The sequence below is a fragment of the Cucurbita maxima genome, unplaced genomic scaffold (genome assembly GCF_002738345.1).
Source record: "Cucurbita maxima cultivar Rimu unplaced genomic scaffold, Cmax_1.0 Cma_Scf00015, whole genome shotgun sequence".
Classification (NCBI taxonomy): domain Eukaryota; kingdom Viridiplantae; phylum Streptophyta; class Magnoliopsida; order Cucurbitales; family Cucurbitaceae; genus Cucurbita; species Cucurbita maxima.
The window spans coordinates 1,371,071-1,393,825 of NW_019272031.1; the positions used below are offsets into that span (position 1 = coordinate 1,371,071).

A 22,755-nucleotide genomic window follows, 5' to 3' on the forward strand; every position below is an offset into this window, starting at 1 on the left:
TAGAAAATCTGGAAACAACACTGCTTGCAAATTTGGAAATAATTTGTTGCTCTTGATGCTGAAGCAATTCGAAACGCAAACTTTTCGAGGATGACATAAAAATTTTAATTCATATCATCAATCCACGTGGGTCATTGACTACCAAATTAGAAACATCCTAGGTGGACGATGTTATCACTTCTCAGCCTTAAATGAGAAGAAACAAATATTATAGAAGGAAAATGATACCTAAAAAAGGAGGCAGGTCACATTTTGGTGGAAGAAAATCGGATTAGATAGCAAAGTCTCTACTGCTGTGAACTGCCGTTAAACCAGAGAAAAGAAGAAAAACCCTAATCCAGCCGTTGTTGACGGCAGAAGAAAAAGAATACCAAGAAGGATAAATTAGGGCAAAGAGATGGATGTCAGAGCTCAAGGGGAGGGAACTTCCATTGAAGAACAGTAGGATAACTTTCTATTTTCTTACTCCCTTTTCTTATTCTATCAATTTTATATGATTGTTACGTGGGTTCCTCTGTTTAATTCAGTTTGTATGGAGAGCTAAATTTTATAGGGGAGACGAGAGAGTTTTATATAATTTAAGTATGCTACTCAGTTTACCTATGTGGTCATCGTCTACTTTCAAGGCAAGTTTACAGTGTACAAACCTTTTCCAGGGACTCCTGGCCATTTTCACACACGATAATGACTCATCATGAGTTAAACTACTTATATAGTCCTTTGTCCCCTCTTAGGAAAAGTTTATGTAATCGTTCTCAACCTATTTTCTACGCACAATAATAACAACTCAAGTAACCACGATTCACCATCCTCTTTGACTTTAGTCAAGCTCAACGGTAAAAGTTTCGAGATACCTACTGCTTGGCAGAGGCACTATTGAGTGCAACCTAGGCCATTGGATAGTGCTACTAAGGTACACGAGGAAAATAGAAGGTGATTACAATCTTGATTACAGTCTTGCAAGCTACGGGTCTACGTTGGGATTACAGTCTTGCAAGCTTCAGGTTCTATTACAGTCTTGATTGTTGATTGTCACTCATAATCCTAGTGTACTCGGTCTACTAAAAATATACCGACGAAGGTCAACATGATACAACTCATGCTCTAACATCATAACCTTAACCTAGTTCGCTCACCTATTTTATTGGGGAGATAACTCTATCAATCATCTAAGCGCATAATCTATAATTTAAACATTCATGCAAGCTCAATAGGGAGACATCCATCCATCACTCAGAGCACAAATTACACCCTCCCATCCTCTTTCCTAGTATAGCGAAATACATTTAAAACACCATGCACTCATCGAAGATGCCTATGACGAGTTGAAGAGGGAAAAGATGGAGGGGTTGGTGCTCAAGATTGCGGACGTGACTTGACCCTTTGGAGTAAAGATTGATGCATTTTATTATGTCTTCAAGTAGCATCCCCTCGTGTATGCGAGCAAAACTTAAATGACGTAGAGAGGAGATATGTCACCTCCATGAAAGAGATATGGGTCCAAGTTTGTGGTTAAGACTGATAATAACTCCATGATCATTTGACCTTCGGTCAAGATTTGGTTGAAAATCTTCGATTTACGGCTCGGTTGGAATGCTTTGACCTCCACTACTTGCTTTGCCTCAACTGAGACTAGTTTCTAACTATGAATCTCGAGATTGATGTTTCTCGTCTCCTCGAGTGTTTTCTCTTTCATTTATAATAAATGTGAATAAAAGTTATATATATTATATATATTAAGTTTAATTGGAAAAAAATGAATGATAATTTGATAAGAAAAATCTCCCAACTTTTAAAACGTTATATTGGGCTTGGGCCATACAAGCCCACGTTATATGGTCCGTTTAATTTTTGGGCTGAGCCATGATCTTACGAACCGGGTCAGAAATGGCTGAACCGGAAACCCATAAAACCGCCCCCTCGTCTTGCTTGGCAAGAAAGGGTCTGATAAAACCTCAACACAAAAGACTGAAGTTGCTTCTTCTTCTTGTTCTTCCTTTGTACGCATGTAGATCTCCATTTTCTTTAGTTTTCATCGCTGAAAATTAGATTTTGGTGCTGAGTTCATCTAATTTCTCTGTTTTTCCGCAGAATCTAGACGGATTTCTTTCATTGAATCGCAAAATGTTTCTGACCAGGTAATCTAGTGCAATTTTTTTTTTTCTCTTTCCTCTTGTTGTGTTGTTTCTATTGTTTGATTTTTCGGTCTCTCCTTTTATGTGGATTTTTTCAGGACTGAATATGATAGAGGTGTGAATACTTTCTCTCCTGAAGGACGATTGTTCCAGGTTGAGTACGCGATTGAGGCTATTAAGGTAGTCTATCCTTTTCTTCCTCTTTGCTATCACAATTCTTAGTTATTTTGATTAAATTTATAAAATGTTTGTGAGATTAGGAGAAGATTGGTAAGTTGAGTGACAGGACTCGAGCATAATTTGCTCCACATTTTTTTTTTTTTTTGTTTTTGTTTTTTTTGTCTATTTTATTGAATCAACTGCTTCCCCCCTTGATTTTTCCAGCTTGGTTCGACGGCAATTGGTTTGAAAACGAAGGAGGGTGTTGTGCTTGCGGTTGAAAAACGTATTACATCTCCACTACTGGTCTGCCCCTTTTCCTTAAGAATGTCTAAGTTTGTATATAACCCAAGGAGTTGTTATTTGTGGTTAATTTCATATATTTTCATGTTTAGCTCAAGTCAAATGCCGGGCAGTCGATATTGAAATTGAACGTTATTATCTGCTTTAACTGATATTTAGTTATTGATCCATTATCTGTTTGTATTTTGGGAGCATTTCCTTTTTGGTTCTTGTTCTTGAATTGTAATAGTGAGCTTAGGCACTATTCTTTATTTTTATAATTTTTGTTGAAACTCTTATTTAGGAACCAAGTAGCGTGGAAAAAATCATGGAAATTGATGAACATTTAGGATGTGCGATGAGTGGATTGATTGCTGATGCTCACACACTTGTTGAGCATGCTCGAGTTGAGACACAGGTGCTGTTGATGACTTGCCTTGCATCTATTGTTGATATCTTTTCAAAGACAAACTATTGAATTTTGAACTTCATATCTGTAGAACCATCGTTTCTCATATGGTGAGCCAATGACTGTGGAGTCTACAACACAAGCTCTTTGTGATCTAGCCCTAAGATTTGGCGAAGGCGATGAGGAGTCCATGGTTATTACCCATCTACTTTTTCTATTCATTTACCCTATATATGCTCCACTTCCTGTTAAGTTATTCGCTCAAGTGAACTGGCTTTATAATGGCAATGAATTAACACCATTTATTTATTTACTTAGCATCCCTCTAAAATATAACCTTCATATGTAATATTTGATTAGGGAATTGTTTCATGCTCTCTTTACAGATGTCAAAGTTTATGAGTTTGTGAATTACTGACATTCTGATGTTATCCATATGAATATATTTAGATATTACTATATTCTTCCTGTTATTACTTTGAAATGAATTCGATATCGAGCCTAGTAAAAAGTAGGAGGGCTGTATTTTGCATAATCATCCGCTGTTTTCTCGAAAGAATTTGATGCCTTTTATTTTCCGTGTTTAAAAGAATACATGGTGTTAGTATTTCTAAATTTCACTTGCTAACACATTTTTTCTCTATACAGTCTCGACCATTTGGTGTAGCTCTTCTTATTGCCGGGCATGATGAGAAGGGGCCCAGCTTGTAAGTTTACCACTGATAAAGAGTAAACTGATTTGTGTGATTAGTTGTTCTCTGCACTCTGTATTTTGCACTTTTTTTTTTTTTTTTTTGCATCATTCCATTGGCATGGCATGGAAAAGAGGTTATATCATTTTATTTAAGAATAAAAACCTCCATTTTTGGGTACTTCTATCATTGAGATAATTCATATAACATCTCAATCCTACACTTTGGTAACATAAATTCAAAGGGACCGCATAATACTCACCTTATCATTTTTGTTCTAAAGATCCTCATTTTTCTCTTCAAATCACAGTCAAAATAAGAAAGATAGACTCATTCCATTTGTGAGATCCCAGTAGATGGGAACAAAGTATTTCTTATAAGGGTGTGAAAATCTCTCCCTTTTAGACATGTTTTCAAACCTTGAGGGGAAGCCCAGACGGAAAAATCCAAAGAGAGCAATATCTGCCAGTGAGCTTGAGCTTTTACGTTTTTGAAGAACCAAATGGCAGTTGGAGCAAAAATAATTTATATGGTAGGTGAAGCATTGTTAGTGTACCCACCTACATGGGACAAAGTTGCAAGGCTGTACGGAATAATAAAGGACTTAAAGAGAATGAGTTCATTCCATAGTGGTTCCCTTCTTTAGATATATTGTTAATATAGTAGAGCCAAACTCGTGTTGTGAGATTAGTATACGTGCAAGTTGGCTTAGGACACTCTGAACATTAAAAAAGGGTTGTACTGTAATTAGGATGTGTCAGTTTATAGTTGGTTTAGGTGAATGTTTTTGGGACATTCTGGTGGTTACAACTAGAAAGAAGACATTGTGGTGTTTCTTATAATAATATAAAAATAAAATTAAGGTTTTCAATAAGAACACCCACTTCAATGATTCTTCTTTGGTGTTGCTTCTGGATTTATTTCTTTTCATGATTATCCCCTTTGCATGATATTGTTGTTTTACCAATTCTTAAGCGTTATATTCTATTTTTTACTGGTTTCTATCTCATGAATGCATCTTCTAGCTTTATGAACTGAGATTCCATTTGACACTCATATATCTAATTTTAAGTGCTCCTGTGGCCACTGCATTCATTTACTTTTTAATGTCTAATAGCATTTTTAAAAAATTTATTTATTACTCTATTGCACCATCAATGCAATATTCAATGTAGTGTTCATTTTTATTTCTGTAGAATATCTGTGATAGCATGGTATATTATTAACTTCGTGCATCATCAGGAATATGCATTATAGATACACTAAAATTTCCTCCGGAATTGGCAAAATAATGTTTTCCCCCTCAGTTCTTAACCTGAGAATCTGTGGTATGCAGATTCTACACTGATCCATCTGGCACTTTCTGGCAATGCAATGCTAAAGCTATCGGTTCAGGTTCTGAAGGTGCAGATAGCTCTCTGCAAGAGCAATACAACAAGGTATGTTTTCTACTTTAAGTGTCAGATATTATTACTGAATTCTATGGTAGCTTGTAGCATGTAGCAGATCAACCATTCGTTTTTCATCTACTTTCAAAAACCTAGGCAGATGAAGAACATTCCAAACCCATATTTTTTTGTCCAATCATACAATTTTGGTAGCTCAACTCGGACAAAATTTTATAAAGATACGTGGTCACTAAGACTAAGAATGGCGTTTAATTTACAAGCAATATGTGGTGAGCTATGCTGACGTTTTTTCTACATTTTGACTTCTTTGTCGAAGTTAAAATGTGAAACTTGATATATATTTGATATTACAAACCACCATGGAATGACCTAGTAGTAAAAAAGGACCATGTAAATAATAAAGAGTATAGAGGAATGGATTCAAGCTATGGTGACCATGCCTGTGAGAATCCCACATTGGTTGGGTACACAATCCCACATTGGTGGGGAGGAAAATGAAACACCATTTATAAGGTTGTAGAAACCTTTCTCTAGCAGACGCGTTTTAAAGCCTTGAGGAGAAGCTGGAAAGGGAAAGCCGGAAAGGGAAAGCCCAAAGAAAACAATATCTGCTAGTGGTGGGCTTGAGCCGTTAGAAATGGTATCAGAGCCAGACATCGGATTATGTGCCAGCGAGGAGGCTGTTCCCCAAAGGGGGGTAGATATGAGGCGGTGTGTTCCAGTAAGGACGTTGGGCCCCGAAGGGGGGTGAACATATCATCGATAGGAGAAAGGAATGAGTGCTAGCGAGGACGCTGGGCCCCAAAAGGAGGTGGATTGTGAGAATCCCACATTGGTTGGGGACACAATCCCACATTGATTGGGGAGAACATGAAACACCATTCATAAGAGTGTGGAAACCTTTCCCTAGCAGACGCGTAGCCTTGAGATATATAATATAGGTAAAAATATGTATATATAATATTTACAAGCAAAATGAGATATGACTAATTCTCTCGTAGTTTGAATATTAAACCACGAATGTTCCTTGCATTCCTTATTATTATTATTGTTATTATTTTTTTTGGATAAATCTGACCATTTTCCTCAAACCAATGGGTTCCAACAACTTTTAAAACTTTTACACACATGTTTAAGCACTTTAAATCTCCGTTTTTGCCACATATGTAAAATGGATTTATAGGGTATTTTTTCAATTGCTACAAACACCAATCACCTCCATTGGTTGCAGGACCTAACTCTTCTAGAAGCTGAAACCATAGCACTTTCCATTCTGAAGCAAGTTATGGAAGAGAAGGTAAATAGTAAATAGTGCTTTTGTAATCCTGTTTGTGCAATATAATTCTAACACTATCTTTCGCCATCAAATCTGTGCCCCTCCGATCACAGGTGACTCCGAACAATGTTGATATTGCGAAGGTGGCTCCGACGTACCATCTATACACCCCTGCCGAGGTGGAGGCAGTCATTAGCAGGCTATGAGAGGTTCTTTCCAAGATCCTCCTAACTGCTGTCATGTTCCTTGTCACTTGCATGTAGTTGTACTCTTCTTTGTCTGGTGAGGGAGAATCTCAGGTTTTCAGCTACTTTACGAACTTTCGGTGCGTCGCATTTACTGATAGCTTACAGATTAATTATGGGACATTCTTGATGGTTTATTAGATGAACATGATTCTGATGTGCACCATTTTGTTCCAAAACGTGAGAATGAATACCTTCCAACAAGAGACATTCAAGTTACCAGCAAGCAAATCTATTGTCCCTAGACTTCCTCATCCTTTTCTCAATGTGTTACAAATGGGTTCTGCTTTGAAATATGAAATTTAGAAGTTTTATTTATTATTTATTTTTTTGTTATTGTGGTGTGGGTTCCACATGCATGTTAAGAAAGTCTTTAAAACCATGTTGAGATTCCAAAGGAAATCTTTTAAGACATAAATGGAATCCTCCTCCTCTGTTTTCCTTTTTCTTTTTTTCTGTACTTCGTTTTCCGCATCCAATTCCACGTGTTAACGCCTCCCATTTCTTCTATTCTTTTATTTTGAGTATGTGGTTAAGGTAGTTCACATCAAATGGCATATATTTACATTTCACACCGTCTATCGGTGTGAGTATGGACCCACCAGTCAGTTCGTACACCTCATGTGAGTATGGACCCACCAGTCAGTTCGTACACCTCGTGTGAGTATGGACCCACCAGTCAGTTTGTACACCTCCTTGGCCCAATTAAGAATAGCGGCCATTACGGTAGCGTTATCACAAAACATTCTCCTATCTAATAGTGTATCATGAAGGAATAGAGATACTCTTAGATGCATATACCCACAATAATGCATGAGATTCCGACATTTTTTCATTTTCATTATTTATTTAATACAACCCACTAGCATTTTGTTCATATCATATCATTTTTGTATCGTTTATTATTTCATTTATTGTATCTTCCATGCGTATGTCAAGATTGTATTTCATGCTAGTTCATCATTTTTTAATGTCTATCATATCGTATCATATCATTCAAATTGCGTACATATGCGATATCACAATGTTTTCATACTTCCAAACATAACAATTTTCATTATGTACATATCATATATCACAATCTGTATTATAATATAACTCTAACCATATCGCTTTATGAACGTCTCCTACTCATATCATTTTGTGAACATATCTTAGTCATATTGTTTTCAAACGTATCCTAATCATATCGCTTCATGAACGTGTCCCCCTCATATCATTTCATAAACATATCTTAGTCATAATTTTCAAACGTATCCTAACCATATCGCTTCATGAACGTGTCCCACTCATATCGCTTCATGAACGTATTCCCACTCATTATTTCGTAAACATATCTTAGTCATATGCTTTTCAAACGTATCCTAACCATATTGCTTCATGAACGTATCCTTCTCATATCATTTTATTAACATTCCCTAGCCATACCGTTGCATGAACGTATCCTAACCATATCGTTTTATCAATCAATCATAATCATACCGTCTTCTATACATAACCTAATCATACCATTTCATGAACTTATCCTACTAGTATGTCCATCTTGTTTTTGTTAGTAATACTAATTTATTAGCTCAATTTAACTTAAATTGAGAAAATTGACCTTATACTTAATTGTCTTTCTTGAGGTCATAGTCAGCTTTGGGAGGGTAAAAAAATGTAGGAATCGACATCAAATAGTGCAACCCAAGCCGAATAACACATTTCTGAGCCGGAGACGCCGTCGAGGCCTCACGTTTTGATGTTATGGATTCTCCGTAGATTCTTCCCCTCGTTCCTTTTATTATGGGCATCTCACTTGAAATGCGTGTCAGAATTGAGAAATTCTATGGCTCGAATCTTTAGTATTCTCTTTTGTGTCTACTATTTAGGCAGAATACTTAAAGGCTTGGCCCCGCGCCGTCTGGAGAAAGAGTCTATATATATATAGGCATGACTTAGTCAGTTATTCTCGCAATTCAGATAACAAGTTGAGCCGTTAATTCCGTGTGAGTCGAAGGAGTCAGCATTTGAATGCGCAACACATGTTACTGGGGGAGAGGGGATGCGTGTACAATTCCCATTCAGGTTGAGGTGCGGGTTGCGATCTCGGGTCGTGGGTCGAGTCTACGTTTATGCGGGTCACGCCTGGTTTACTGGGCCATTATCGTGCGTGAGCCGATCCCTTGTCTAGTTCGGGATTTAACTTCATGAACTTAATTTGTAATTTAATTAAAAGGAAAAAGCAAAATACAACTCTGTTAACTTTTATTTTTTTATAATAAATATGCTTGGATTGATATTTAGAGTTCTCATTCATAAAATCGACGGTTGTGTTCGAGTTCAAATGAGCTCAATGGAGGTTAAGTAAGATCATTTCCAAGGGTATAGTAATTGATATGAATCGAGCGAACCAAGACGTAAGGAAATGCCCTCGTCTCTAGCAGCCCATATACACGTATTACTTGCACATCGATCCTGAAGCCAACTTCCTTTCTCTGGCCAAAACACTTCACCAGAAGCCTGTCCATGTTTGCTACTAAAATTACACCAAAATAGTGTAGATTGCCAAAAATTTTCACTAAACATCCAGTAGTATTTTCCTCCAGGCACGATCACATGCTCACCTAAATCATCGTTTCTTGACTTGCAATGAGCTAACAGAGTGGAATCCTTCATGTGATTCAAAATAGCCACTTCCCATGGAGACAATGGGCGCTGGTATTTAGAATCAGATTGTGCAAAACATGAGTTAATTATCATGTTTGATTCAAAAGCGAGCAATATGATGAAACAAAAGATGTTTTGAAGCTTCATTTTTTCTAATTTGGTATACAAATCGATTTGGTTTTGTTTCATATATATAGCGAAATCGAATTGGTGCCGTACAATCTAAATCTTCTTAGTTTTTTAACCTTATTTATCTAAATAAATACATTACACCTAATAATAACTAATAAGGTGTTATATTAGATAGTTTTATAGGAATATATGTAGAAATTGTTGCATGGAAGTTAAAATATATTATGTTTAGATGAGAGTTCGAAGGAGCCCAAACTAATCTATAGCATCATGTTGTTGCTAATGACCGATACAAAAACAAGCAACAAAACCATATAAAAAATGTTTCGTTCTCTAACTCAATTTTCGTGGAAGAGTTTTCCACACCTTTAGCTAGCGTGTTCATAAGCATTAAAACTCAAGAAGTTGAGTACTATCCTTTTGTAGTTCAAATTTCTTTTTCCTCACGAACCGGTTTCGAACCACCACTAGTGTCTTCCCTACTATTCTCTGGCCTTAAAACGGTATTGTATTATCGAGTGAGTGACTAAACTTGGAAGGGATTTGGTATATGTGAAGAGAGAGTTTGTGAGGGTTTTTCTTTCAAGAAGAAGTTACATGCACCTTGATCACCCTATTTATAGTGTCATATTTGCATGTTCGTGCAAATTTGAGATTACTAAATTTTGACACTCAAAATTCCACTCAAATTTGTGGGATTATTGACAAACATGCAAGTTTGTTAATCCATATATTGACACTCAATATTCTACTAATTCAAACATGGATTTTTCCATGAAGTAAAGTCAACATTTTGACTTTCTCTATTTTAATTCAACAATTAATTTAAATAATTAATTTTAAATTAAAGTAATATTAAATGATTAATTAAACAATTTAATTAATATTTAACATTAATTCAAATGTCAATCTCAATCAATTCCGACACATATTAATTAAAATATTTAAATTTTATCTAAATATCTCTTATTCTCTCTTTTTGTTTAATTTGTATATAAAACAAAAATGCGGTTAAATATATCGTATATATTTAGCGCATATTCCCTAATTTGAATTCGAATACTTCGAACTCACTCGTCACACTGTTCTATGGTTTAGTCCGATATGAGCTAGCAAGGGACCTAATGGACCTATAGATCATGGGCTCTAACGACCCGAGATTAACCGGCTAAACTCATTAACCTTGTTAACCAACATTCGTTAACTATTAGGACACTCCACTATAGCCTAGTGGTTGCATTCCCCTCACTGTAGATATATTTTTGTCCATTTGATATAACCATGATTAGTAAATCAATCATTCACAGGTTGTTCGTAACTAGAGTTGGGTCAGTTTACCGTTTTACCCCTAAAGTTACTTCTTGTTCCTCATGTCCCACTGATCCTCTAATGAACAATTGGTTTGTGGTCCAACCAGTAGACTGAATCCCTCTCAGGCCAATGAGAGGGTGGGGCCCCTTGTTCAAGACTTGCAGTCAGTACTTAAGGAAACTACCTCTCTCCTATCCCTAAAAGTGGGTAGGAGTGAATTCCATCTTGCACCCTATGTCCCCAGCCATTCACATAGTCTTACCCCTGAAATGGGAAGCCTATTGAGTCGGCGAACTTAAGCCACTCTCACCCATGCAAATCTAAGAATAATTCCGAATAAATAGGAGTTCATGATTAACTTAGGATTAAGATCGAGTTACCTAGGTCATCAAATGAAAAAAAATTAGTCTCAACAGTAAACGACATTATAAAGTGAGTGATTTTCTTCATGGTCCAATCTTATGCAATACTCATTGCATAGGACGCCCCCACTCACATGTCTCCGCATGTACAATTTAGTGATCACATTGTTTATATCATATACAAAAATGGGCCGCATCCATAGTGTCTCCAATATAAGGTACTCAGTCTTATCCCTGTACTATTGATCATTTTGACTATATACTTGAACTTGATCCACTCTTATGTCTCTACATATAGTTCAAGTAATCATACTATAGTCAGAGTGTTCTTAGTTTATTGGATTTAGATTAATAATCGTAAAATTCACTTTATTCAATAATAATTTTTACTGAATAAACATCAATAATAGCTTTATTGAAAATAGAATATGTTTTTGTTTACAAACTATGAGTTTTAGGACATAAAACTCAACACCAGCGTCCTTGCTGGCACACTTTTCCTTCTCCATCGATGTGCAACCTTCAATCCACCCTCCTTCGGGGTCCAACCTTCTTGCTGACACACCACCGCGTGTCCACCCATTTCGTGGTTCAGCCTCCTCGCTTGCACACCGACTTGTTTCTATGCCCTTCGAGGCTCAACCTTCTTGCTGGCACATCTATAGATGTCTAGCTCTGATAACATTTGTAACTGCCCAAGCCTACCGTTAGCAGATATTGTCTTTTTTGAGGTTTCCCTTTCAGGCTTCCCCTAAAGGTTTTAAAAAAGTGTCTACTAGGGAGAGGTTTCCACGCTCTTATAAAGAATGCTTCGTTCTTCTCCCCAATCGATGTGGGATCTCACAATCCACTCCCCTTCGGGGACCAACGTCCTCCCTGGCGCTTATTTTTCCTTTCGAGAATAGATGACTTTTTCAATCAGCTGCAAGGGGTGTTTGTGTTTAACAAGATAGATATGAGGTTGGGTACAATTAATTGAGAATTAGAGAAGAGGACAACCCTAGGACAATCTTCAGAAGTTGCTAGGGCTTCACCAATGCCCCCGCGGTTTCTATAGAGCTTATGAAAATGGTGTATTGTGGCATTTCAATGAAGGGTTTGGGTTGTGTGCTTATGAAGAATAGGAAAGTAATTGCGTACGCTCTAGACAGTTGAAGGACTACGAGAAGGATTATCCTACCTATGACTTGAAGTTAGCTGCCGTGGTGTTCACATTGAAGGCATGACGACATTGTCTTTATGGAGAGAGAATACAAGTGTACAAAGATCACAAGATTATGATGTTGAAATCCTTTATCATCCTAGCAAATATAATGTAGTAGCTTATCCTTTATCATCATGGTACCCAACTTCGTTTCAGTACAACCTTCCATCCTCAGATAGATGGACAGACAAAGAGGTTGAATCAAGTATTAGAGGACATGCTCAGAGCGTGTGTGATGTTTTTCGTTGGTTATTTGGATGAACACCTACCTCTCATGTAGTTTGCTTATAATAACAATTATCATGTAACGATTCAAATGGCTCTGTTTGAGGCCCTGTATGGGAGGAGGTGTCAAACACTAGTGTTCTAGGAAGAGGTTGGAACTCGACAACTTATGGGACCAAAATTGGTTTAGGTCACCAACGCAGTAGTCCAAAAAAATAAAATCAAGGATACTTATTGCACAAAGCAGACAAAAGAGTTACGCAATCACTCGAAGAAAGGATCTCGAGTTTGTGGTGGGCTAACATGTTCTTCTGAAAGTAGTACCCATGAGAGGGGTGTTGAGGTTTGGGAAAATGGGTAAGCTTAGCTCAAGTGTTAGGTTATGGAGCTTGCTGTTTATTTATAGCTTAGTCAACGGTTATACATAGTAAAACTATATCTGGTAAAGTTATATATAGTAAACTGAACCATATATTTATCCCCTTAGGTATAGCTTTGAAAATGTACTTTCTGTATTCTCGGTATTCTCGTACTGTACATACTTGAAGTCATCAATATAAATCCTTAAGTCAGAGTTCTCCTTGCATTTTCTCTATCCTATTCTTTGTATTCATCTAGATCGAGTGTGTGCGTTGTTGTGCGATCCTAACAACTAGTATGAGAGCTAGACGAAATTCACCATGATCAGTGAAGATGGAAAGCTCAAAAATTGGAATAGAGAAGTTCGATGGATTCGATTTCGATTTTTGGAAGATGCAGATTGAAGATTATCTGTATCAGAAAGATCTTCATGAACCCCTATTGGGGGTGAAGCCGGATACCATGACCACGGAACAGTGGAAGCTCAAGGATTGACAAGCCTTAGGGTTGATCCGGTTGACGCTATCTAGAAACTTGGCGTTCAACATCATCAAGGAGAAAACAACGTCAGATCTGTTGAAGGCGCTGTCGAATATGTATGAAAAATCGTCGGCTATGAACAAGGTGTATTTGATGCGGAGATTGTTCAATCTACAGATGTTTGAAGGTGGATCTGTTGCTAATCATATAAATGAATTCAATATGATCGTAAGTCAATTGAGTTCGGTGGAAATTAATTTCGAAGATGAAATTAAAGCGTTGATTTTGATGTCGTCTTTACCTGAGTCATGGGATACTGTTATTGTCGCAATCAGCAGTTACCGAGGATTTGATAAACTGAAGTTTGATGAAATTCGAGATGTAGTTCTCAGTGAAAGTATTCGCAAACGGAAAATTGGAGATTCATTAGGCAATGCTCTCAGTGTTGATCGAAGGGGAAGAAGTAAATCAAAGAGCTCAAACAAACACGGTCAATCAAAATCAAAGAATCGAGAAAAATCTCTAAACAAACCCAACGTAACGTGTTGAAGCTGTGGAGAAAAAGAACATTTTCTGACAAATTGTACAAAACTGAAGAAGAAGCAGAATCATAAGTCTGAAGATGATGATGATTCTATATATATAATAGAAGATACTCAGGACGCTTTAATTCTTAATATGGACAGCCCAGCTGAATCTTGGATTTTGGATTCAGGTGTATCGTTCCATTTGTCTCCAAGTAAGAAATTGTTTAGAAATTTTAAATCAAGAAATTACAGAAATGTGTATCTTGTCGACAACAAAACCTTGAAGATTGAAGGGAAGGAATATGTCTCCATACAAACTCCAGCAAGGAAATCAGTGAACATTACAAGATGTCAGATACATTCCTGGTCTTAAGAAGAACTTGATCTCTATTGGTCAGTTGGATAGCACAGGCTGTGCAGCAGAGTTTGGAAAGAGTTCGTGGAAGATTGTGAAGGGTGCCATGGTTGTTGCACGTGGCACAAAATCTGGAACCCTATACACTACTGCAGACTGTATAAACATGGTTGCTGTTGAGAGTGCTTCCAATTCAAGTCTATGGCACAATAGACTGGGACACATGAGCGGAAGATGCTGATTGCGAAAGGAGCTTTAGAATGCTTAAAATATGTTGATATGGGTCTTTTTGAGAGCTGTGTTATGGACAAATAAAAACGAGTTAGTTTCACAAAGACTGTCAGAGAACCGAAGAAAGCGCGATTGGAAATGATTCATACAGACGTCTGAGAACCATCTTCAGTTTCATCACTTGGTGGATCTAGGTACTACGTCATCTTCATCGATGATTTCAGCAGGAAGATACGAGTTTACTTTCTGAAACACAAGTCAGATGTGTTTGTCACCTTCAAGAAATGGAAAGCTAAAGTTGAAAATCAAACTGGCTTGAAGATCAAATGCCTGAGGTCTGACAATGGAGGAGAGTACAACAAATCAGAGTTTAAAACATTTTGTGTAGTTGAAGGAATTAGATTAATAAGAATAATTCCCGATAAGGTAAGACAAAATAGTATTGCAGAAAGGATGAACAGATTGAATGAACGAGCAAGAAACATGAGGATTCATTCTAGACTACCAAAGATATTCTTGGTTGATGCTGTGAACACAACAACAATTTGATTAATAGAGGGCTGTTAGTACCCTTAAAGTTCAAATTGCCAGAAGAAGTATGAACAGGAAAAGAATTGAAGTACTCTCACTTGAGAATTTTTGGTTGTACTGCATATGTTCATGTTGATCTAGAGAAGAGAGACAAGCTTGATGCTAAGGCTGTGAAATGCTACTTCATAGGCTATGGCTCTTTCGGGTACAAGTTATGGGATGACAAGAATAGGAAAATCCTAAGACATTGTGATGTTATCTTTGATGAAAATATCCTATACAAGAACAAAGAGAAGATAAACTTTAAGACTACAAAGTAAGTGGGAGTTGAGCTTGAGTGGCAAGAAAACTCACCCAGTGATGTCACAGCAGAAGCTCAAAAAACTCGTGATCCTGTTGTTGAAGAACCAGACGTTGAGCAAGTTACACCTGAGCAGGTGTTAAGGAGATCCTCCAGAACTATTAGAGCACCAAATAGATATTCACCTTCATTACATTATCTGTTGTTGACTGACGAAGGAGAACTAGAGTCCTCTAATGAGGCCCTACAAGTGGAAGATTCAACCAAGTGGGAGCGAGCCATGAATGATGAGATGAGCTCACTTGAAAAGCATAATACGTGGGTGTTGACTGAGTTACCTACAAGAAAGAGAGCTCTGTTGAATAAATGGGCCTTCAAAATTAAGGCTGAACCAGATGGTAGAAGAAGGTTTAAGGCTCCGTTAGTAGTTAAAGGATATTCACAAAGAAAAGATATTGATTATGTGAGATCTTTTCTCCTGTTGTAAAATTAACTACTATCTGAATTCTGCCGAGTATTGTTGCATTGGAGAATTTTCACCTTGAGCAAATAGATGTAAAAACGGCGTTTTTACATGGAGATCTAAATGAGGAGATCTATATGCAACAACCAGAAGGGTTTGTAGCTCCAGGCAAGGAGCACATGGTGTGTAAGCTCAATAAGAGCTTGTATGGGCTGAAACAAGCACCGAGACAATGGTACAAGAAGTTTGACTCCTTCATGTGCAAGAGTGGTTTCCATAGGAGTGAAAAGAATTAGTGTTGTTACCTCAAGAAATACACTGATTCTTATGTTTTTCTACTCATGTATGTGGATGATATACTGATTGCTGATAAGTATGAAGGAGATAAACCACCTGAAGGCAAGCATGTCTTTAGTATTTGTGATGTCCCACATTGGTTGGGGAGGAGAACAAACCACCATTTATAAAGGTGTGGAAACCTTCCCCTAGTCAGCCTTCTCGTTGTTCCCCAAAGGGGGGTAGACATGAGGCGGTGTGCCAGTAAGGACGTTGGCCCCAAAGGGAGAGTGGATTTGAGGGCGGTCCCACATCGATTGGAGGAAGGAAGGAGTGCTAGCAAGGACGCTGGGCCCTGAAGGGAGGTGGATTGTGATGTCCCACATTGGTTAGGGAGGAGAAAAAACCACCATTTATAAGGGTGTGGAAGCCTTCCCCTAGCAGAAAGCCTTTAAGGAAAGCTCGAAAGGGAAAGCCCAAAGAGGACAATATTCGGGCAAGTCCAAAGAGGACAATATTTGCTAGCAGTGGATTTGAAGAGTTACAGATTTTGAGTGAAATATTTGGGTGCAATATTCGGGCAAGTCCAAAGAGGACAATATTTGCTAGCGGTAGATTTGGGGGGGTGCAATATTCGGGCAAGTCCAAAGAGGACAATATTTGCTAGCGGTAGATTTGGGGGGATTTCTGCTGGCACATTAAATCTATCCCAAGAGCAGTACATTGAGAAGGTGTTGTCCAAATTCAAGATGAATGATGCTAAACTCAGGACTACCCTCTTGGCAAATCATATTAAATTGTCAAAGGGGCAATCTCCCAAGACAGTTGAGGAATGTGAGCACATGGCATCAGTAGATATCTGAGAGGTACATTCTACTTCACTTTATTATGGCAATGACAAAGTAGACAATATTCGGGCAAGTCCAAAGAGGACAATATCTGCTAGCGGTGGATTTGGGGAGTTACAGTATTTGAGTGAAAGATTTGGGTCCCAAGACAGTTGAGGAATGTGAGCACATGGCATCAGTAGATATCTGAGAGGTACATTCTACTTCACTTTATTATGGCAATGACAAAGTAGACAATATTCGGGCAAGTCCAAAGAGGACAATATCTGCTAGCGGTGGATTTGGGGAGTTACAGTATTTGAGTGAAAGATTTGGGTGTTGCGAAGCAGATTCTTGGGATCACGATTTCTGCTGGCACATTAAATCTAAAAAGTCACCTACACTTCTTGAGACCTATTAAAGTGACAAACAGCATACCTTATGATCACAAACACTACAAGTACAGAGACATTTTCCACTAATCTTCTTATATTAACTCTCTATTACTACTTTTTAAAAAGATATCATACTCCACTCAAACTACAATAAATTCTAACTAAAACCAATGTATCACACACACACACTACTCCGAACAGTTGCCCTTATCCAGGGATGGAGTAGAGATACTGAGGTTTGACGTTAGTAATTAAATATACCTTCCACCTTATTCCTGACGAAGCAGATTCTTGGGATCACGATTTCTGCTGGCACATTAAATCTATCCTGGGATTAGGATTTCTGCTGGCACATACCCTCTTGGCAAATCATATTATATTGTCAAAGGGGCAATCTCCCAAGACAGTTGAGGAATGTGAGCACATGGCATCAGTTTCGTATGCTTCTGCTGCAGTTGGGAGCTTGATGTATGCTATGGTCTACACTAGACCTGATATAACACATGTAGTGGGAGTTGTTAGCAAGTACATGACAAATCCAAGGAAAGAACATTGAGAAGTTGTGAAGTGGCTTCTAAGATATCTGAGAGGTACATTCAATACTTCACTTTGTTATGGCAATGACAAAGTAGTTCTGCAAAGTTTTGTGGATGCTGATCTGAGTGGAGATGTAGACTCTAGCAAGAGCACATCTGGATATATCTACACTATAGATGGCACAGTAGTGAGTTGGATGTCCAAGCTTTCAAAATGCGTTGCTCTTTCATCTACTGAGGGTGAGTACGTGACAATAGTTGAAGCTGAAAAGAAGATGATATGGATGACAGACTATCTAGAAGAATTAGGCTGAAGCAGTGCAAGAGCAAGAGCACATATGGATATATCTACACTATAGATGGAACAGCAGTGAGTTGGATGTCCAAGCTTTCAAAATGCGTTGCTCTTTCATCTACTGAGGCTGAGTACGTGACAATAGTTGAAGCTGAAAAGAAGATGATATGGATGACAGACTATCTAGAAGAATTAGGCTGAAGCAGTGCAAGAAGGTTCTTTATACAGATAGTCAGAGTGTCATACCGTTGGTGAAAAACCCAGACTATCATTCAAGGACAAAACACATTAGAAGGCGGTACCATTTCACTCATAGTTAGTGGAAGAAGGTGATATGTATTTGGAGGAGATAGAGGGTTCAAAGAATCCGACAGGCATGTTGACGAAATGTGTTGATGTTGGAAAATTGAGGTTATGCAAAGCCTTAATTGGTATGGTGCAGTGATCTTTCGAGAATGAAGTTCTTGGTTGACTAGATCAGTCTCCAAGTGAGAGAATTGTTAGGTTATGGAGCCAGCTACTTATTTATAACTTGGTCAACGGTTATATATAGTAAAGCTATAGTCGGTAAAGATATATCCGATAAATAGCTATATATAGTAGATGGCTAAATCTGGTAAAATTATATATAGTAAACTGAACCATATATATATATCTGCTTACGTAGAGCTCTGAAAATGTACCTTTTGTATTCTCTGTATTCTCTTACTGTACATACTTAAAGTCATCAATATAAATCATTGAGCCAGAGTTCTCCGTGCATTTTCTCTATCTTGTTTTTTGTGTTCATTTAGATCGAGTGTGTGCGTTGTTGTGCGATTCTAACACCAAGTTCATAGGTCCCTTCGAGATCCTTGAGAGGATTGGTGTTGTGGCATGAGGTTAGCATTGCCACCCACTCTTGCTGCCGTTCACAACGTTTTCCATGTATCCATGTTAAGGAAATACACACCGGACCCCACCCACATCATTGAGTACGAAATACTCCCGCTTCAAGAGGATCTATCATATGGAGAGCCCTAATCCAAATTTTAGCTTGAGATGTCAAACGATTGCGAAACAAGGAGATTCCCCTTATCAAAGTCTTGTGGGGTAACCATCTGGATAGCGAAGCTACTTGGAATGTAAGGATGACATTAGGAAGTCTTACCCCGAACTTGTTCAAGAATAGCCAACTTTTGTTGACAAAAGTTCCTAAGGAGGGGAAAGTTGTAACACCTCGATCCCAACAAGTACAAACTCACCCTTCTTTATGACAAGCTTCCTCCTAAATTTTACGGGTTCCTAGATTTTATTGGAAGCCTTAGAGTGTGATTTTCAAATCGGTGTAGCAGTAAAAATATTCGAGACACCTTAAGGAGCTTAGGAAAATTTAAAAAAATGGTGATTTAATGGAAAATTCGGATCAAAGTCAACTGGAGATAAAAAAATTAATTTTGCCCCACACACCATCTCAAGGGGATTGCAAGTAAATGAAAAGAAAAGAAAAAAAAAATGTGAGAAAAGGCGAAGAGTTAAAGTTTTAAAGAAAAAGAAGAAGAGAAAGGAGCGTACAATGCTCAAATCAGAACATCGAAGTATTGTTGATCTAAGAGTTAATGTTTTTGTTTTTGGATCGTTCATTTTCGTCAAGAAATAGGCAAGAACGTGAGGTAAATTCGTGACCTCTTTTGCTTCAAGATTTTGCCCTAGATCCATGTGTTTTTTTTAATAGTTTAGGAAATAATACTCAACTATAGTACTTTAGGTGAGGATTCTTGCATGTTTTGGGAGGAAACTCAGCCAAAAATCGTGTCGGAAATTGAAACCAAGAATCTCTAACTTCGGTAAGAAACTTGATTTTTCTTATTTTTGAACTCATTTATTACGTATTGTGAGTACCGAAAAAATGCAAGAAAAATATATCTGTATAGGTGGACTTGAGGTCTTGAATTTCCTTGTAGGAATCGAGTTAATTCAAGTTACGAATTGGAAGATAGAAAAAGAAAATAAAGGTTGATATGTCATTTTGACTGGAATCTACAAAAAATGGGTTTCAGGCAATTGGCGACCAATACACGGGGACTAGAAAGAGGAGAAACACGTCTAGCAACTGGAGGGACATGTGTTAGGCAGGTAGTGGAAAAGCTTGGCTTATTCTGAGCGCTGACACACGGCACCGCGACTCACCCAAATCGACGATGTAAACCACATCTGACCTGCATGCTCGAGAAGCAATCCAACGACCGACAGTCCAACCTGATGCCTACCGCTCGACATAAATGACTTATCATTATATTTTTGACCCGTTCGACACAAGTGAGAACGAACGCAAAATAACTTATGTTGGTACACTTTAAAAAATGACTGCATAATGCAGTGAATTAGTGCGTTTGACTTCGGATCAGAAGGTCGTGGGTTCAACTCTCACTGTCATTAACATAATACTTAGGCCTTCATTTGGAGAACATATTATCCTCACCCTAATGTGTGTATTATTAGTTTAAAGATGAGTGCTATGACATTTTTGATATAAAACGGAGTGCTATTATAGGTCATATTTCCTTTTCTCATCTTATGCATGACATACCTGAAGCTGACGGGGTATCAATGGTGGGACCATGAAACATGTCAAGTCTGTCTCGCAGGGGAGTCTAAAGAATTTATAACCTAGAGCTTTGATACCAACTGTAACGATTGTAGATTTCTACAAACTTAAAGTCGCTACCGTCATCATAACATACTCTCTTATGCTTAGATAAACATTTAAAACTTCATAAACTTACGTGTTCAAAAACATCTTTAACAATATAATCAAATACTAAATAAAATAAATAAACATTAAAAGTAAAAATGCCTCATACTAACTTAAAGTCTAAGAAATGAAATACCACTATTTTATGCATGTTCCATGATCTTTACTTGTGATGTCGTCGTCAGCCATACAGGGGTGCCTTACCTTTACCAGAAATAAAACTAGCACACGACTTAAGTATTTTAAGAAATACCAGTGACCCCAATATTAGGGTCAGGGATTGAAAACACAGGCAACTCATGCTCAGGGACCTATCATTAAAACCATAATAAGGGTAACCTACAATCCAAATAAAATTGGATGTGTAATACTTTCCTACACACGATCAACACTTGCGAGCATGAGTCCCTAGGCGGTTCACATGCCCCCTAGACCCATCATAGTCAGACTAATTGTCCGTAGCGGGACGTCCGGAGGTCAGAAAGCCTTTGAATATCATGTGAGGCATGATCACCATCTTCATCTTGGAAAATATTTTGGAATAGAAAATGTTCCTACAAAGTTGAAATGGATGGAATATAGTGTAAGAAAGAATATTCCCTTGACAAAAGGAAAAGATCGATGGAGTGATTAAGAATGCTACCAAAAACCTATGGACAAAAAAAAATTAATTTAAACTAAATTAGAGATTAAAAAAAATGGTGTAAATTTCATAAAATATATATTTATATTAAAGTATATGCATAAATTTTAATAAATGACGGCATAGCGTAGTGAATAAGCGAGTATATTAAACATTTGCAATAAAAACTTAAAACAAAACACATGAAATTTATATAAATAAAATGTAAATGCTATTGTCATTTGTACCGAGGTTACTACCTTTACCTGAAATATAAGAGTAGCACATGACTTAGTATTTTAAGAATTAGTTTTAAGTGACCCAACTATTAGGGTTATGAAATGCAGTCACATGCAACACGTTGGGACCTATCATTCAAAACATCATTTTATTCTCTTAGGCGACTTTCTAATTCAGGCTAAATTAGATGTGTAATACTTTTCTACATATGGACCACACATGCGAATGTAGACCCACCAAGAGGGCTGGCACGCCTCCTAGACCTACTAGTTGGGTTAGCACTCTCTAACGGACGGTTGCTGCACACTCGAAGGGATTAGTGGTCGTCGTAGCATTATGACAAACATGATGGTAACAATCAGTCTCATGGTGTACACGTTTGTACTCATCATAATGGAGAAGTATCTCGATGCGCGTGAACACACAGTTATGCATCAAGTCCCCATACTTTCCTTCACGGTATGATAAGTGGGAATTCAAAAGTAAAAGTATAAAAATATATACTTACATTAAAGTATATACTTAAACTTTTAAAAAATGACCGCATAGCGTAGTGGATTAGCGTGTCTGACTTCGAATCAGACTCCTGTTGTAGTTGTTGACTTAAACTTTATGTCCTCATTTAGAGAATTGTGTCCATACATGATTTGATTATTGGATAGCTCGATGCTAAAACTAATATCACAATACTTTTGAAAGTGACCAAGCTTTTCCAATACTCTCATCATCCACACTCCTTGTCTTGCCACAAACTCCTACTTCAGTTAGACAAAGAAACTACATGTGTTTTTTTTATAGATCTTCCCGACATGTTTTTTTTTTCTAGGATCTTAAGTTGGACAAAGAAACTACATGTTTTTTTCTAGGATCAAGACACAATTCCTTCATGGGGTGGGTACACATAACCAATAGTACTTTGCATGTCAATATATGCTATTAACACTCAAATATCTAATTTCTCTATAAGTACTAGTTGGGAAAGAATAAAATTGAAAGCAAGTTGTCTACTTAGAGTGTTGAAAGTGATCTAAGAGTGTTTATTTTTAATTTTTTTTTTAAAATTTAAGAATACTTAACTATTTTTAAATTAAG

General features: G+C 37.4%; 1 protein-coding gene across 3 annotated transcripts; it reads left to right on the top strand.

Moving 5' to 3' along the window:
- Nucleotides 1-1,958: 1,958 nt before the first annotated feature.
- LOC111490465 (proteasome subunit alpha type-5-like) lies at nucleotides 1,959-6,857 on the top strand. 3 transcript variants are annotated; one of them, XM_023139099.1, is made up of 10 exons: nucleotides 1,959-2,004; nucleotides 2,092-2,138; nucleotides 2,234-2,315; nucleotides 2,520-2,600; nucleotides 2,881-2,994; nucleotides 3,077-3,178; nucleotides 3,634-3,692; nucleotides 5,014-5,116; nucleotides 6,318-6,383; nucleotides 6,476-6,857. In XM_023139099.1, exons 2-10 carry the CDS (start codon nucleotides 2,125-2,127, stop codon nucleotides 6,566-6,568), a joined length of 714 nt encoding a protein of 237 aa, XP_022994867.1. In that variant the 5' UTR covers nucleotides 1,959-2,004; nucleotides 2,092-2,124; the 3' UTR covers nucleotides 6,569-6,857. The 3 variants fall into 3 exon arrangements, with proteins under 3 accessions (XP_022994867.1, XP_022994869.1, XP_022994870.1); XM_023139101.1 differs by having other exon boundaries at nucleotides 1,977-2,008; XM_023139102.1 differs by having other exon boundaries at nucleotides 1,982-2,000.
- Nucleotides 6,858-22,755: the final 15,898 nt, after the last annotated feature.